This window comes from Lissotriton helveticus, chromosome 8, assembly GCF_964261635.1.
Source record: "Lissotriton helveticus chromosome 8, aLisHel1.1, whole genome shotgun sequence".
Taxonomy (NCBI): domain Eukaryota; kingdom Metazoa; phylum Chordata; class Amphibia; order Caudata; family Salamandridae; genus Lissotriton; species Lissotriton helveticus.
In genome coordinates, this window is record NC_136069.1 from 1146536251 (window position 1) to 1146554180 (window position 17930).

Below are 17930 nucleotides of genomic sequence, written 5' to 3' on the forward strand. Positions count from 1 at the left end.
AACCACAATGCATTAGCATCCTGTGACATTTAATCTAAAAACAGTTACAACCTATAAAAGCCAACACATTATGTTAGAAGAAATCTATGAATGTTCCAATGCTAGAAATCAGAGTACTTTATGTATCACGTGTAAGCAATGAGATTAGGAGAACTTGTAAGTATAACATGTTAGTTAACTGGCCAGGTAAGTACACATAATGGTCAAGGAACCAGTTTAATGAATTTCATCAAAAACACTTTATTGGGAACTGTACATTTTTAACAAACCAAACATAAAAAGCACGGTAAATTTACTCGACACTTCTGCATGACATACACACACCAGAACACAATAAAATATATTAAAACAGTTTCAATTACCAGCATTGAAACAAGTATTTAGTATTAGTGCAAAACATGGCAGGTATATACATTAAAAAAAACAATCAGGACGGTTGATTCAGAAGCTTCAATTTTTTCCCTGCTCTCGGCCCTTAAAATAAAATTGAGTGATTCTCTTTCCAGGACTGTTTGGCATTTTGGTAACAGAGTACCCTGTGTCAGTCACTGGAAGGCAGAAACCCAGAACACAGTGTTTGCTTCTGTAGGATGCATTAAGAAAACTAGCCTTTTCAAGTAGTACTGAGAGAGTGCTTACAGAGTCAGGAACAGACCATCCCAGTGACGCGCCACTACAAACATGAAGCTAATGAGACGAACAACAACGATGGCACAAACCCACCATTTTATGTGCTTTCAAAGAATCAGAAAATTACAAAACCCAACAGGTTTTTTATAGTGGTGCAGTGAGTAACGTTAAACTTTGACTTATGAGATGTGCTTTGGTGGAAGTAGCTTTGGAGCACCCATAACCTGTGTATCTCAGAGCAGGCTTACTTCAGAAAGTCCACACTACCTGCTCTCGCTTGGATCCACATGTCCTTGGCCTCATGTTTGGAGACTCACACCATTTGTTTTGAGACCATAGTGATTGACTTTAGCGCTCTCCAGCTTTGGCTTCAAATCCGGCGTTCTTTCAAAAAAATTGACAAGTGACTGTTCGGTCAAGAGCGATGCGAGAATGTGCTTAAAGGACACTATCCAGTCACATTGTGGCAGCGGCAGGGAGGGAGAACTGCTGCTGCGAGGTGTCTTCACAGTGTCGAGGAACACAACGTCCTGCTCCACGCAGTCCGCCCCTTCGGATGAGAGGGCGACACTAGGGCCTTCGTCCGAAACACTCCCAGAGCTGCTGCTCTTCTGCCCCACTTCCCCGATTTGAAGTAGAAGCGTGGTCACAGTGGCAATGGATTGGTACAATTCATTCTCATCAGGAGCTTCATGAAACAAGCTGTACAGAGTCTTGCAGAACTGGATGAATTCCCTCTGAAAGACAAGCAGGCAATAGAACGGTCACGCATGACATGTAATATAACCACAGTAAGTTCAGGTAACAGTTTTTCCCCTTCCTTTTTAAGACCCTGGCCCAACTGCTTCATAAATACTGAGAAGGGCACAAACTTCCTTTTGTGCCCCACTTAGTGTTGGAAACTGGGCCCAATTACGCTCTGCCACTGTTAATTTGGAACTTCAGTGTGGCACATGTAAACTTCATTAAACCAGCATCCGAAATGTAATTTGGGCTGATAAACTCTAACCTGTAACTGGATTTATTATTATTATTATTATTATTATATAAAATTTGTATCGCGCGCAGTTACCCAGGGGCATCCCGGCGCAGGATTTGAGTTATGTATTTTCGTTATGTAACTTTTGACACTTGAAATATTGGGGCCTTAGTCCCATTACAGTTAATGAATAAGATGCACACTTAACTGAGACTCTGCCACCTGCTTCACAATTCTGCAGCAGGGTAGTTTCACCTAATACCTTTTTGGGCTATTTTCCTGGAAGTAATAATTTCTACACACCAATGGTGGCTCTTGTAAAAGCTGACAAGAAACAAGGAGAGATAACCTTGCCACTGGGACATTTGGTAGAGAACAGAGCAGGTTACACTGATTTCCAGAAAAAGTCTATGGCAGACTCATTATTCCCACAAAACTCATGGCCTGTGTTCCAGTAACAGGATCAGTAGCAAGCTGCGTGAATCCCATCCCTGTAGGATGGGCTGGGTTGAACTAATAGAGAGGAGATATAGTTGGGAGCAAAAGGAGGGCTCTTCAGCTTTATAGCAGCCCTGGTCCATCTCTAACTTCATAAATCAAAGCATACTGCAAGACACTTAGTGGCGCCACTAGGCCCCAGAACTGTATCACCTTCATATTAGTGGGAGGGAAGATGGGAGTCTGGGGGAACTAGATTAGTTTAAAGGCTGCCCACCAATGGTCTGCTCGTTCTGCTTTTGAGAACTGCTGCTTGGCTCACTAGCTCATCAGAACACACAATAAACCTCAGGAATCTGACGCAAAGCCATCCAATAGCCGATGGGACGTAATTTTCGGAAGTACCCCACAATCTGCGCCCATAATGCTTTAGGGGTGGTGATCGCTAAGGAAGCTTCCTTAAAGAAGCAAGTGCATACTATGGCAAGAGTACAGTGGCTCACTTGTGGCCTTCTGCATTCTTGAGAGGATCATCTTGACAGCCTGTCTTTGGAACATCCTGCTTAGCAACTCCCAAAGTAGAGAATCATGATAATTAAATGTATTAAAGAATTTCAAATCATGTATTTGTTGTTTGTAAAGAACTGCAATTTAACAAAGGAAACAGTTCAAATGTTTATGACCCATAAAATCTTGTATAGCCAAGACAAAATTGAACTTTTGGCCCCTCTTTCAGAATACGTCCCGAGTCAGACCTTGTGATTGGCTCATTTGATACACTACCGTGTCCCTAAAATCAATTGGATTAGCCTGCCTAAAGTATCAGACAAATTACACACTATACAGCCTCTTGGAAGGTCATCTAAATTGGTTTGTTCTGCTAATCTGTGTATGATTCTGTTCTTGTGAATTAATGTTTCATCAATTGTCTAATGTCTTGGCTCCCATGTGTCTGTGCACATTATAAATAAGAAATCTAAAAGAACTTGAATAGAACATAGAATGAGAATACAACACCTCCCTACCTGCTGCAATAGTTTTCTGCCCCCTCTGAACTAATTCAATGTGCCCAGGACTTGTTCCAGAATGGCACGCTGAAATATCTGGCATTCTGGGAATCTTCCTAATAGAAGAAAAACATGTTTTGTGGATCTGTATGTTGGGAAGCTGGAAGTCTTGAACCAAGCAAGAGGTGCTGTCTAAAGAGGACTCTGAACAAGTTGGGTGGATGTGCAAAATATGCCCTGAAAACCACTGACTTTGGATAGGAATGGTCCTGTGAAGCTTATCAAATCAAGGTGTGCTCCAGCAAATCTCAATCCATTGCTGCCTCCAGGTCACATTTTAGATAAAAATAATTTTGTATATTCCTTAAAATAATTTACCAATTAGAGCCCTTAATTTTATACAATTCCCCTAAACTGCAACCTTTGATTCCTCCATTGCATCCTTACCATTTCTGAAGTATTTATTTCAGGGAAGTCTTGTTTTTGTTAACTGAACTAGGTGGTGGTCTTTAACTTGTTTATTCTTAACATGACATTGTTTGATCATGTAACTAGAGAATAACTTGAGCATTCTCAATGTCGACTGTCTCACTGCTCTCGAAAGATATCAAGTGGGATTAGCCAAGAAATCAAGGAAACTGTTTTTTATCAGTAGATCAAATTGAAGACCATTGCTCAAAAGGCCAGCTTCTCATAAAAATAAATGCAGAGGTAATAATTTTCAAACAGATTCCGTAATGAACAAGTTACTTACCTTTGGTAATGCTCTTTTTGGTAGATACTCTAACAGCAGATTCCTCACCTTTTAAATATTAATCAGGCATCAGACTGGATCCAGAAAATCTTTAGCAGTACCTTGTGTGCTGGTAGGTGAAAGTTGTGCAGCTCCACAACGACATCGCTCCACTGCGGAAGTGACGAATGAAGTAACATCCAGGCATGCTGACGTCAGCTGCTTTCAAGGCTAATTGCGCCCTCAGACACAGAGCCCAACAACAAATTGGATTTGACTAGTGTGCAGATCTGCAAATTTGGGACCTTATTATGGGAAAAACAGCCCAGTTTACTGAACCGGGAAGTTGGACGGAACTGCGGTAAGATAGTGTATCTACCAGAAAGAGCATTACCTAACGTAAGTAACTTGTTCTTCATATAGATACTTCTAACTGCAGATTCCTCACCTTTTTAATAGATACCAAAGCACTACCTCCCAGGTGGAGTGTCTGTGAATTGGCAGAAACCAAATAGTCCTGCAGGACTGAGCAGGCAAAATACCCATCTTGCTGAACCTAGTTGTCCAGACAAAAGTGCTTTGTGAATGAGCGACACCGACACAGCAGCCTGACAAATGTCCAGAACAGGCAGTCTGCATGCCAATGCAGTGGTAAGTAAGCCAGCAAACCATCTGGCGACTGCTTGGCCAGTGCATAGCAGATTATGATGCTGAGATCCAGCAAAACATCCTCCTCTTACACTGCCTTGCCTTTATTTGCTCCAGAAGAACTGATTGTCTACCCTGTGTTTTCTGGCAGAATTGATATTATATCAAAGAGCTCTTTTAGAATCCAACTGATGGAGTGAGGAGAAGCAAAGAACGTCAGGGGTTATACTTTGACCGACATAAATGGATTCAATACTTTCGGAACAAAGGAGGCTAGGATTCTCAGAACCGGTTAATCTGGAAAGAGTGTAGAGGGTTGACAGAGAGGGTTTGTAGCTTGCTCAACTTCTGCACTTATGTTATGGCGACAAGAAACTGGGATGCTCAAATTAACCGGTATGGAGTGGATCAAAGGAAGAACAAATTTGGAATGAACGGACCAAGTTGAGGTCCCACTGAGCCATGTTGAAAGAAGAAAGTGTAAACATATGTTGCAAACTTTTCATAAAAAGCATCACAACAGGTGACTTAAAGAGGGCTGATGTGTATTTTACTAAACTATGCCCTCAGTTTCTGAAAGCAATAACTCAACTTTTGAATTCCTTACTTGCGGACGACCAAGTTCCTAAAGCTTTGAAACATGCATTAGTAATGCCTCTACTGAAAAAGCTGAATCTGGACATTCTAAACTGGTCTAATTATAGGCCAATCTTGCTTCTAACAATACTTGCAAAGATTCTTGAAAAACATGTAAATCAGCAAATTTCAGTACTCATTGAATCTAATGGCCTTCTCCACCACTCTCAATCTGGTTTTAGGGCCCGTCATAGTACAGAGTCCACTCTAGTTGGAGTCACCAAACAGCTTAGACTCCAACTAGACAAGGGTGGCATTGAAGCCTTGATATTACTTGACCTCAGTGCCGCGTTTGACACGGTAGATCTTAAGCTACATCTCCAAAGATTGGAGGAAATGGGCATTCAAGAGCAGGCCCTGCTTTGGCTCAGCTCATTCTTACAAGGCTGCTTTTTTTCTTTACCAGAAGTTACAGTGCAGTTCTTATCCCCTTCCTTTATCTCCAGGCTTACCTCAGGGTTCGGCTCTTAGTCCGACAGTATTCAACCTTTATGTACATCCATAGGCGGAAATAGTGGAAAGCTGCAGTCTTGAACTTTTTTCCTATGCAGATGATACTCAAACTATTGTCTCACTGTCACCTAAGAAAAACCGCAGCTCTGACTTCTTGAACATCTGCCTCATGAAAGCGTATGCACAGATATGAATTCAGCAGCCCACATGCCTCGAACACTAAAGTAATACTGGTGGGCAATCAACCTCATTGCTGGGGACGACATGTACTCCTCTGACCCTGGTCTCTGTAGCTAAGAATCTATCTTAATGAAAAGCTTTCTATGTATGGCTAACTTAATGAAAAGCTTTCTATGTATCATCAAATCTCTAAAGTGGCTTCCACTTGCTTTGGCGTTTTGAGATGGTGAAAAAAATTCCTTTGGTGTCTACCATTCTCTTCCCAAAGAACAATAATACAGGCACTGATATTCTCTAGGTTGGATTATAGTAATGTTCTTTATGTGGGGTGCCCCAGGCCCCACTTAGGCAGCCCCAAGTAGTCCAGAATGCTGCCACCACACCTTCCTAAGCATTCTTCTACCTCCACTCTCCTTCAAGATCTTCATTGACTGAAAAGTGAATCCATTTCAAGGTTCAGTGCTATAAGGCTATGTCGAATTCTGGTGTACTCTACCTTAGATCTCTGGTGGCATCCTACCAGCCTAATCGTCTTCTTCGATCATGCAACAGCAATTTTTTCACACTTCCTCGAATGAGGAGAACCCGTCAAGGGGGCGGTCTTTCTCCTATTTGGGCCCCAAGCTGCGGAACACAATGTCTGCCTTTTGAGAACCTGATGATCTTTTTTGGTTTTCTGAAAGCGCTTAAAGACTCAGCTATTCTGTACCATGCTTTTATTTTAAGACATGGAGGGCATACCAAAAACAATGCTCAGCACTGAGAAACCATGATTGGGTAGTTATGTCATTGGTTGAGTTCATCCACCCTGGCCTTTAAAGAGCCCTGCAAAAAAAAAATGATGGACGGAATGCTGAACAATGTCAAACACCCCAGTCAGAAATCTGGGTCTAAATCCATCGTTTTTTTGCTCACCACGCCATTCCAGTTTGTATCCAGTCATACGCAAATCAGTCATGACCCTGCTCCCCATGGGAACAATCTAACCCTAACTACCAGGCAAGATGGTCCCTGAACCATAAACAAGCATCCTAGGACCGGTTTCGGGGTATCACCCCTCACCAGCCAGGACTGCTTGAATCCAGTGGCATGGAGAGCACAGGACCCACGTCTGGGCATACCCTTCTCACTTGGGGGTGACAAATGCAAAAAGAAAAATTGATGGACGGAATGCTGAACAATGACAAACTATTACTCCCAATCAGAGATCTGGGCTTAAAGCCATTCTTTTTTTTCTCACCACGCCATTTGCAGTTCGGCTGGACTGTTCCCATGAGGAGCAGGGTCAAGACTGATTTGCATATAAATGGGCCAAAACTGAGGTTGGCATAGTGGGCACAAAAACGAGGGATCAGGATGTGGCCCAAGCGATTGCCAATGGCTGAGATTAATTCAAGTATTCCATCGATCACCTTTTTTTTGCATTTAGAGATTCCAATACGTGGTGTGCCACCAGAAAAAGCTCCTGGTAGTCCAACCACTTTCAGAGGCATAGCGCCTCCTGACACAGGATTTACAACCCCACCTCAGCCTCCTTGTTGCAGTGCCACATGGTGGTGTTCCCGTAAGCACCTGCACCAGCCTCTGATCTCCACCCCTCCCAGATGGCTTCACCAACACAGAAGCAATGCATTTGTGTCCACTGTCAGCTCTGGGTGAGGTAAGGAGAGATGTCTACCACTGAATCAATCATGGTCCAGCAGCCACTATTGCAGATCTTTTACAGTCTCCTCAGAAATGTGGCCATGATCAAAGAGGTCCTCTTAAGGCTGTGTCCAATGGGACTTCAGATTCCACTGCAGAGCACGCATATGCCACCTGGCATGCTTGACCAGCAGGAAGCAGGAAGCAGGAGGCCATCAGTCTCAGCAGCCTCAGAGTCATCCACACTGAGATTCAGAACCGAGGTTGAAACATCTTTTTCATGGCCCGAATGCCATGCCACTCCGCCTTGGGGGAAAGGCACGAAACAGCAGCATATCCAGAATGGCTAAGATAAAAGGGAGCATCTGTGGTGGAGTCAGCTAGCACTTCAGCACTTTGACAGTGAACCCTAACAACGTTAAGAGGTATGCTGTTGTCTGGAGGTTGGGGACGACTGACTGGGGCTTGCCTATCTTCAACAGCCAGACATAGAGATAGGGGAAAACTGGAACCTGACCTCCCCATATGTGCTGCAACCACCGTCCTAACTTTTATGACAACACAACGGGCTGGTGAGGCAAAGGGGAGCACAGCAAACTGGAAGTGCTCCTGTCCCTCCAAGCACCACAGATACGCCTGTGGGCCTGCAGGATGGTGATGTGAAAATAAATGTCTGCATAAGGGTGGAATGTATTCATCCGAAACAGCAGGGAGAATGTGAGCGACGGAGTCCCTGAGGGCAGGAGTACAATGCCTCAGCAGGCAAATGGTGTTGACCAAACGCAACACCAAGTTGGTGGAAGAGAACATGCGCTTTCCAAAAGTTTCAAAACACTTAGATTCTGTGTCCAGCAGTGTGGTACGGAAGGCACTGGGGTTTATTTGCCTTGTGGATGCCTCCGTAACAAACCCTTCTGGTTTGGGATGCTTTGTGAGGATGGCTAGGTCATCAGGGCTGGATGATGGATTTTTTGCTATCTACCTGTTGACCGGGGGCTCGAGCCCCAAGACACGAGTCTGTGATGGCTTGACTAAATGTAAGAAGGGGGCCGGTACTAGGATGTCCAGGCTGAAGCAGTGAGGACATTTGTTTTCACCTCAATGGTGGCCAACTGGCGGTCAAGAACCTCAGACGCCCTTCGTATTACCATTGCGAAGGAGGCACTTTCTTTTGTGGCAAGGCCAGGTGGAGAAACCAGCCCAGCATCTGGCAAAGTTTCCAGGCCACTGGAATCTGGAAAATCTTCATTTAAGTTATCAACTATAAAGGTGTTTTCAAACACATCTCCTGCAACATAAAGAATATGCTACTTACCAGTATGCATCTGTTGTCGGCATGTAGAGCTGTAGATTTGTATACGTATGCATAGATCGCCATCTGGTGTTGGGCTCGGATGTTTGCACTTTGTTTTTGTCTTGGAAGAAGTCTTTGTAGTTATGAGGTAGGTGACTCCTCCTTAGGACGATAGTGCGCATGGGCATCGACTCCATATCCAGATTGTTTTGCCATGGAGGGTTATGATGGAGTTAGTAAGAATTTAAAAAAGATGGCCATGTGTAATGTATCTAAGGAAGATAGTACTGGAACGGATAGAGGTATCCGCGGAGGCGGGTGGGCGTATACGAATCTACAGCTCTACAAGCCAAGAACAGATGCATACTGATAAATATCATTTTCTATTCGAGGCATATGAGCTGTAGATTGTATACTTATGCATAGACAGCAGTTATCCTCTTAGCGGTGGCTACCTGTATCTGTTGCAGTGGTTTGAAAAAGTGTGCTTAATACAGCCTGGCCCACACTAGCTTGTTGTTTTGCTTACACGTCTACACAATAGTGTTTTGTGAACATGTGTGGTATAGACCAAGTTGCTGCTTTACAGATGTCATCTAGGGGAATGTTCCCTAAGAATGCCATAGATGCCCCATGTTTTACGTGTGGAGTGAGCTCTAGGGGGAATGGTTAATGTGCGTTTGGCTTTAGCATAGCATATTTGGATGCATTTAACAATCCACCTTGCAATACCTGTTCTGTAGTAGGGGATCTCTGTGTATAGTCATAATCTAGAGAATAGTCCCGCCCATGTGCGTGGACCCCGGAGCAATCAAAAATAATCTCTTACAGTGTCAAAAAATGCAGAAAAGCATAGACACTTAAGAGAGAATTTAAAGACAGATAATGCAGCCTAAAAAGGCTACACTGTCCAGTACTTCAACTAGAAATTCCACCATAAAATCCACAAAACAGCAAAAGTCTGTACAGATTTCCCTTGCTTTACCAGCAAAATCCCTCAAGAATGCTAGAGAGAAGAACCTGGACAGACAAGCCCCATAGGCTGCCATTATGTGGCTCAAAACAGGATACTGTGCCTTTAAGAGAATCTTCCAGAACCTTCTCCCGGTATCCCAGAATGCATAGCAGGTCCAACTTAGTTTCAGTTCTTTTTTCCGGCTCCTGCAAGCAGGACCCTGGAGCATTGAGCTCTCCCTTTTCAAGGGTTTTGTTGGTGTTTTTTCACTACATTCGATTTTGTGTACTTTTAAAGTACTTTGGTGACTTTCTTCTTGGTTTTCTGCACTCTTTTGTTGTCCATAATGCCTGCATTATTTGACAAATGCCCGGAGTGCTCCAGGAAGAAGGCCAAGTCTGACCCCCATGAGGTGTGTATCCTCTGCCTTCCCTCTTCACACATCCCAGAGGAGTGTGTGATCTGTAGAGGCTTCTCTGGCAGGACCCTGAAGGACAGGAGGAAGATCAGACTTCAGGGACTTGAAGAAAGAAGACTGAAGGCTCAAAGTGGGTCTGGAGGGGCTTCTACTGCCCATGCTGAGGCCTCTGGGGGGCTCCCCAGGGGCAGGAAGTCCAGCAAACGTCCAGGGTCTCCGTCTGGGTCGGTTGCTATGACCACGACGTCGAGAGGAAGGTCCACGGACAGTTCCCGGTCTCCCCAGGGCTCTGGGTTGAGAAAACGTCGCCCGTCGACGTCGAGGGACTTACACAGGCCGCCGTCGAACCCGGTGTCTATTTCCTCTTCGTCGCCTTCGAGCGGACGGCATCGGAGGGCCCGGCGTCGGCGCTCGCCGTCGAGGCGACACCGCCGTTCGCCGTCGAGGGCGAGGCCATCGTCGTCGTCGAGGGGATCCTCGTCGTCGAGGCCGCCGTCGAGGACGGCAAGGTCGCCGTCGAGGCGGAAGAGGTCTCTGGCGCTGAAGAAGTAGACGTCGAGGCGATCGAAGAGGTCGACGTCGAGGCGATCGAAGAGGTTGACGTCGAGGCGATCGAAGAGGTCGTCGTCGAGGCGGTCGAGGTCGCCGTCGAGGCGCCAGCGACCGTCGTCGAGGTTTAGAGGTTCATCCATCTGGTCGGGGTCGAAGTCGAGGCATAGAAGCTGGTCGACGCCGAGGAGTGCGAAACGGTCGACGCCGAAGGGCCGCTCGACGTCGAAGGAACCACGGTCGATGTCTGAACACCGGTCTTCGACGTCAGGGGGTCGTAAGGACAGGCCGAGGACTGTGGGGGGCTCCCCTCAGTCAGAACAGGATGGTGGCTCGCCGGGAACGGCGTATTCGGAGGTGTATACACCAAAGAAGACTGTTATACAGCCTCCTCCCCCTCCTTTGCCTAGAGGGCCTCCTCCGAGGGCTTCCACGCCTCCTCCATTGCCTCCTCTACCTGCTCTTCCGTCAGGACCGCAGGCCCCGGTACCGGGTGCTCCTCCTCCGGTTTCACCGAGATCGGTGTCGATGCCCAGACTTCCGACACCTCCGAAGAAGACTCCTAAGTCGAAGGTTCCTCCTAAGCCCAAGACGTCCGACCCGGGGAGGCCGGCGGAGCGTCCCAGACCCAGGAGATCGAGGTCACGCTCAGGAAGAAGGGACAGATCTAGGAGTGGACACGGATCCTCCTCGAGATCCAGACATCGCCATAGGAGGCATCGGTCCAGGTCCCATTCGGCCTCTGGGACCCGTTCATATTCGCCTACGTTGTCGGATTCACCGGAGACGAGGGTGTCTCCGATAGATGACATTGGCACGTTCCAGGAGGTTCTCCTGAGAGGGGCGGCGAAGTTGGGGATCAAGGTGACGGCCCCTACGCCCACAACTTCTGTGATCTTCGAGACCTTGCACACGAAGCACCTGTCTCGCCCCCTACTGCCTTTGGTGCCGGGACTGGTTGAGCCGGCTGAACAGCTCTTCCTTACACCGGCGGTGGTGAAAGCTGCTCCCTCCAGGCTTGTCAAGAAGTACAGGGCTCCAGAGTCGGACCCGGCCTTCTTGCGGAAGGACCCAGTGCCTGATTCGGTGATTGTGACGGCGGCTCGGAAACTACATGCTACCTCCCCGTCCTCCACTGTGCCTCCGGATAAGGAGAGCCGCTGGATTGACTCAGCGGGACGGAAGGCGTGTGGGACGTCTTCCACGACGATGAAGGCCTCCAGTGACTCGACGTTGTTGGGACGATACGACCGTGCACTGTGGGATTCCATGGAACAGTTTGCGGACCTTGTCCCGCGGGACAGGAAAGAGGACTTCATGGAGATCGTCCAGGAAGGGATGCTGGTTTCGAACCAGGCCATCAGCGCCGCGGCGGATATCTCCCTGCTGGCCGCGCATGGATACTGCCACGGTATCAATCAGAGACGCCATGCTTGGCTCCGGCTGACGTCGCTCAAGCCTGAAGCGCAACAACGAGTGGCAAATCTGCCGTTTTCCGGCGACACCCTCTTCGGGAAACACGCAGATGACGAAATGGCCAGGATGAAGGCCGAGGCTGAAACCCTGACGGCTGTGGGCTTGGAGAAGCCGAAAGAAAAGAAACCCTACCGCCAGTTCCAACGACGGTTCGGGTCGCAGGGTAGAGGAAGGGGACAGTCTTCTGGGCAACAACAGCAGCAGCAACAACAGCAGCAATACAGAAGACCCTTCCAGAAACGTCAGAGGGGTAGAGGTGGACAGCAGTCCTCTACCGCGAACAAGGGCCCGGCTGGGTCTCGACCCTGAGCGGTTACTTCCCCTTCATCCGTTACCCGCTCCGGTGGGGGGAAGCGTTCAACTTTTTCTGGCAGAGTGGAGAAAAATTACTCAGGACAAGTGGGTGCTGAATATTGTTTGCAATGGATACAGTCTTTGGTTCATCAGCCCTCCTCCATCGATTCCTCCGGTCAGCTCGCAGTATCAACTGCGCGAGCTCCAGGCAGAGGCCGACATCCTTCTAAGGAAAAGGGCGATAGAAGATGTACCTATGTCTTAAAGAGGAAGAGGTCTGTACTCCCGGTTCTTTCTGGTCTGAAAAAAGGACAAGAACGAGTTCAGGCCCATTCTGGACTTGCGACAGGCAAACAAATGGATTCGCAGAGAAAAGTTTCGCATGCTGTCGTTGCATCAGATTTATCCTCAGCTGCAACGGGGAGACTGGCTGTGTGCCATAGACCTACAGGATGCATACTTCCATGTGCCCATTGCACACAAACACCGGAAGTTCCTGCGATTTCAAGTCGGCACCAATCACTATCAGTACACGGTACTTCCGTTCGGGCTGAAGTCTGCGCCCCGGACGTTCTCGAAGTGCATGGCGGTGGTAGCGGCACACCTGCGGAAGAACAAGGTGTTTGTCTACCCATACCTGGACGATTGGTTGATCAAGGCCTCCTCCTTCTCGGAAGCTCAAGCACACTTCCAGAAGACGTGCGTTCTCTTGAACAAGCTGGGGTTGCACATCAACATGTCCAAGTCTGTCCCGACTCCGGTCCAGTGCATCCAGTACTTGGGAGCCTCCATCGATACGCTGTCGGCAAGCGTGTCTCCTTCGGAAGAGCGACGTTTATCACTCCTTCGGAAGGCTCAGGCTCTCCTGTCCGCTCCATCCACGACAGTGAGGACGGTGTCTTCTCTGCTGGGATCGATGGCTTCTTGCATCTTCCTGACGCCACATGCACGGCTGCATATGAGACCGCTGCAGGAGTGCTTGGAAGATCAGTGGGACCAGAGGAGAGGCTCTTGGGACGACAAGATACGACTGTCGCTGCATGCTCTTCAGTCTCTGAAGTGGTGGTGTTCAGCAGGGAATCTCCTCAGAGGGGTTCCCTTCCACAAGGACATTCCCACTCAGACTATTGTGACGGATGCTTCTCTCCTGGGATGGGGAGCGCACTCCGGAGATCTGCAGATTCAAGGGACGTGGTCCCCGTCGGAGTCCACGTACCACATCAATTTCCTGGAACTCAGGGCTGTTCACTTGGCGCTGAAGGCCTTTCAACCGTCCTTCCGGACCAACTCTCTGCTTGTACAGACGGACAATACGACCACGATGTATTACCTCAACAAGCAGGGGGGCTCGAGATCACGCACTCTCTCTCAGGAGGCGCAGGCGATCTGGCATTGGCTTCTGGCTCGAGGGCTCTCGATAACGGCCACTCATCTGCCAGGTGTGCAGAATGTTCAGGCAGACGAGCTGAGCAGACTGATTCAGGAAAATCACGAGTGGGTCATAAACGACGAAGTACTAGGAGAAGTCTTCGCAAGGTGGGGCGCTCCAGACGTAGATCTGTTCGCCACCGCCGAAAACAGCAAATGCCGAGACTTCGCCTCCAGGTACTACCAGCCGGGGACGCTGGGGAAAGCGTTATGGATCAACTGGTCGAACAGCTTTCTGTACGCTTTTCCACCCATTCCCCTGATTCCAGCGGTTCTCATCAAGCTCGCCCAATCCAGGGCGAAGATTATTCTGATTGCCCCGGAATGGCCCAGACAGTGGTGGTTCACGGACCTGCTTCACCGGTCTCTCCTTCCTCACATGAAGCTGCCATGCAGGCCGGACCTTCTCACGAAGCTCGGGGGGCGGATGGTGCACCCCAACCTCTCGTCTTTGAGTTTGGCAGCATGGCTCCTGAAATAGTGCAATATGGCCATTTGAATCTCCCAGCGGATTGTATGGACATACTGAAGGAGGCTAAGCGACCTTCCACTCGGACTTCTTATGCTTACAAGTGGAAGAGGTTTTGCATCTGGTGCAAGTCTAAGAACTATGACCCTACGACATGCAAGGAAGATGTCATCCTTCCATATCTGCTACATCTGGCGCAGTCTGGCCTTAATGTCCATTCCATTAAGGTTCATCTGGCTGCTTTGACTGCCTACATGAAATGCCCTTCACAGACTTCCTTCTTTCAGATCCCTGTGATCAAAGATTTTTTGGAAGGCTTGAAGAAAGTGTTCCCTCCTGTCCGGCTTCCTTCGCCTTCATGGGACTTGAATGTGGTGCTGTCCAGATTGATGAAGGAGCCTTTTGAACCTATTCATAAGGCTTCGTTGCAGCACCTGTCCTGGAAGGCGGCGTTCCTCGTGGCCATTACATCGGCCCGCAGGGTGAGTGAAATTCAGGCGTTGTGTTGCCAAGAACCTTATACTGTATTTCATGCTGCTAAGGTTGTTATGCGTACTCACCCTAAGTTTCTTCCCAAGGTTGTTTCTGATTTTCATATCAATCAGACTATATCTTTACCTACGTTCTTTCAGAATCCTTCATCTCCAGCGGAAAGGTCTTTGCATTCCCTGGATGTTAGGAGGGTGTTGAAATTTTATCTGGATAATACCAGGGATATTCGTAGGTCTGACCAATTGTTCATCAATTATGGATCTGTCAGGACGGGTCTTGCGACCTCTAAGCAGTCTATCTCTCGGTGGATTGTGTCCTGCATACAGCTGTGTTACCAAAAAGCTAATAAGACCTTAGGGGGTAAGCCTAAGGCTCATTCCACCAGGGGCAAGGCTGCCACGACAGCATTGCTCCGTAATGTTCCGATTGCAGAAATCTGCAAGGCGGCCACTTGGAAGTCGGTTCATACCTTTGCTAAGCATTACTGCCTGGACACTGATGCCAGGGCAGACGCTCAGGTTGGGCAGGCTTCGCTGCGAAATCTATTCGCACAGTAGTGGCGTTAATTCTCTTTTCTCCACCGCCGCTTTGGTGTGGGGATGGGCTTGCCATTCTATTCACTAGATTATGACTATACACAGAGATCCCCTACTACAGAAGGAGTAGTTTCTGTCCTGTAACTCCAGTTCTGTAGTAGGGGTATCTCTGTTATAGTCATAAGCGCCCTCCCTCCTCCCCGGTGGAGAGAGAGACATAATCCTTTATAGAATGCTACAGGTCTGGCGTGTTACGCCTTCAAAAAGAACTGAAACTAAGTTGGACCTGCTATGCATTCTGGGATACTGGGAGAAGGTTCTGTAGGATTCTCTTAAAGGCACAGTATCCTGTTTTGAGCCACATAATGGCAGCCTATGGGGCTTGTCTGTCCAGGTTCTTCTCTCTAGCATTCTTGAGGGATTTTGCTGGTAAAGCAAGGGAAATCTGTACAGGCTTTTGCTGTTTTGTGGATTTTATGGTGGAATTTCTAGTTGAAGTACTGGACAGTGTAGCCTTTTTAGGCTGCATTATCTGTCTTTAAATTCTCTCTTAAGTGTCTATGCTTTTCTGCATTTTTTGACACTATAAGAGATTATTTTTGATTGCTCCGGGGTCCACGCACATGGGCGGGACTATTCACTAGATTATGACTATAACAGAGATACCCCTACTACAGAACTGGAGTTACAGGACAGAAACTACTCCTTCTCGAGATAGGGTTGCCCTTATGAGGTGGGGAGAAAGACACAAAAAGCTGTTTAGTCTTTCTAAAGGATTTTGTTCTTTCAGTGTAGTAAAGTATCACTCTTTTCATGTCTAGGGTGTGAAGAGCTCATTCTGCTACTGAGTCTGGTAGAGGGAAAAACACTGGGAGTTCTACAGACTGGTTAAGGAGTAAAGCAGACACTACTTTAGATAGACATTTTGGGTTAGTCCGAAGAACCACTTTGTTATGGTGAATTTGTAGAAATGGTTCTTGTATGGTTAATGCCTGGAGTTCACTGATAGAGGTGATCGCAACCACAGAAGCTACTTTCCAGGTGAGAAATTGTAATTAGCATTTATGGATAGGTTCAAATGGGTGACCCATGAGTCTGGTAAGGACCACATTTAAGTTCAATACTGGAGTGGGTGGAACTCTAGGTGGAATTATTCTTTTAAGTCCTTCCATAAAAGCTTTGATATCTGGTACTCTAAACAAAGAAAAGTGTTGTCTGCTTTGGAGATAGGCGGCTGTGGCAGCGAGATGTAGTCTAATTGATGTATACACTAGGTTACATTGTTGCAGATGCAAAAGGTAACAGATGATGTTTTGAATAGAAGCATCTAGTGGGTTGATTTGGTTGTTTGTACAGTAAATTACGCGGCATAGCAAGCTCTAGTGGTAGGACGTCTAGCCTCTTTAATGATGTTCATGCAGTCCGGCGGGAGATTGAGGTAGCCAAACTCTAAGATTTAAGGTGCAAGATCGCAAGGTTGAGTTGACTGGGATCTGGATGTCTTATCTCTCCATGGTTCTGAGTGAGAAAATTAGGTGAGAGGCGTAGCTTTTGATGAAGAACTAGTGATAGTTCCAAGAGGGTTGTGATCCGTGGCTGATGGGCCCATGTGGGAGCAATCAGGATCATTGTGAGAGAATGCTGCTTGAGTTTCCGAACCACTAGCGGAATGAGCGGTAGAAACAGAAAAGCATATGCAAATTTGCCTGACCAGTTCATCCATAGCGCATTGCCTTTGGACAATGGGTGTGGATACCTGGATGCCAAGCTTGTGCATTTTGCGTTTTGGTGTGTGGCGAACAGGTCTATTTCTGGGTGGCCCCACATTTGAAAGAATGTAAGCGGAACTTGAGGATGAAGTTCCTATTTGTGGATCTGCTGTCTCTGAACACTGAGCAGATCTGCAATCTGATTGTGTACTCCTGGGAGGTGTTCTGCAAGGAGATATATGTTCTGAGGAATGGCCCATCTCCATATGCTTTGAGCTAGGTGTGAAAGCTGCAGAGAGTGTCCCCCCCCCGTTTTTGTATGTAATACATTGTTGTCATGTTGTCTGTGTGGACCAGGACAACTTTGCCTATGAGGTGGAGTTGAAAAGATTTTAATGCTAGGAAGAACGTCAACAATTCCAGGTAATTTATGTGGAATTGTTTTTGTTGAAGGGTCCACATGCCCTGAATGATATGGGTTTGAAGATGAGCTCCCCAGCCGGCGAGCGATGCGCCTGCTGTTAGCGCTATCTGTAGAACTGGGTCGAGGAACAGCCGCCCTATGGGAAGGTTTTGTGTGTTCCACCACTGCAGAGAGTGATGAGTGCGGTCGTCTACCAACACCAGATCTGTTAGCTGACCTTGAGGCTGGTTCCACTGACGTGCCAAACACTCCTGTAAGGGACGCATTTGGAGTCTTGCATAAAGGACGATGAGAATGCAAGAGGCCATCATCCCGATTAGCTGCATGAACACTCAAGCTGGTAGTGAGCGTAGAGGCTGAAATGTTGTCACTAGTGTTTGTATGGCGATTATCCTGACTGGGCTGGGGTATGCTAGAGCTTTTGAAGTGTCTATGGTAGCCCATAAATATTGTTGTATGCTGGACGGTTGGAGGTGGGATTTTGTAAGGTTTACCGTGAATCCCACGTCGTGAGCAGTTGGATTGTTTTGTGTGTGTG

At 47.4% G+C, this 17930-nt stretch overlaps 1 protein-coding gene across 2 annotated transcripts in view; it reads right to left on the reverse strand.

Moving 5' to 3' along the window:
• Positions 1-220: 220 nt before the first annotated feature.
• TBC1D8 (TBC1 domain family member 8) overlaps positions 221-17930 on the reverse strand; it is a 559729-nt gene continuing 542019 nt past the window's right edge. For both annotated transcript variants that reach the window (XM_078658030.1, XM_078658029.1), the window contains exon 20: positions 221-1367. In XM_078658030.1, coding sequence (XP_078514156.1) covers positions 930-1367 — 438 coding nt within the window. In that variant the 3' untranslated portion in view covers positions 221-929. The remainder of the gene's footprint in view (positions 1368-17930) is intronic.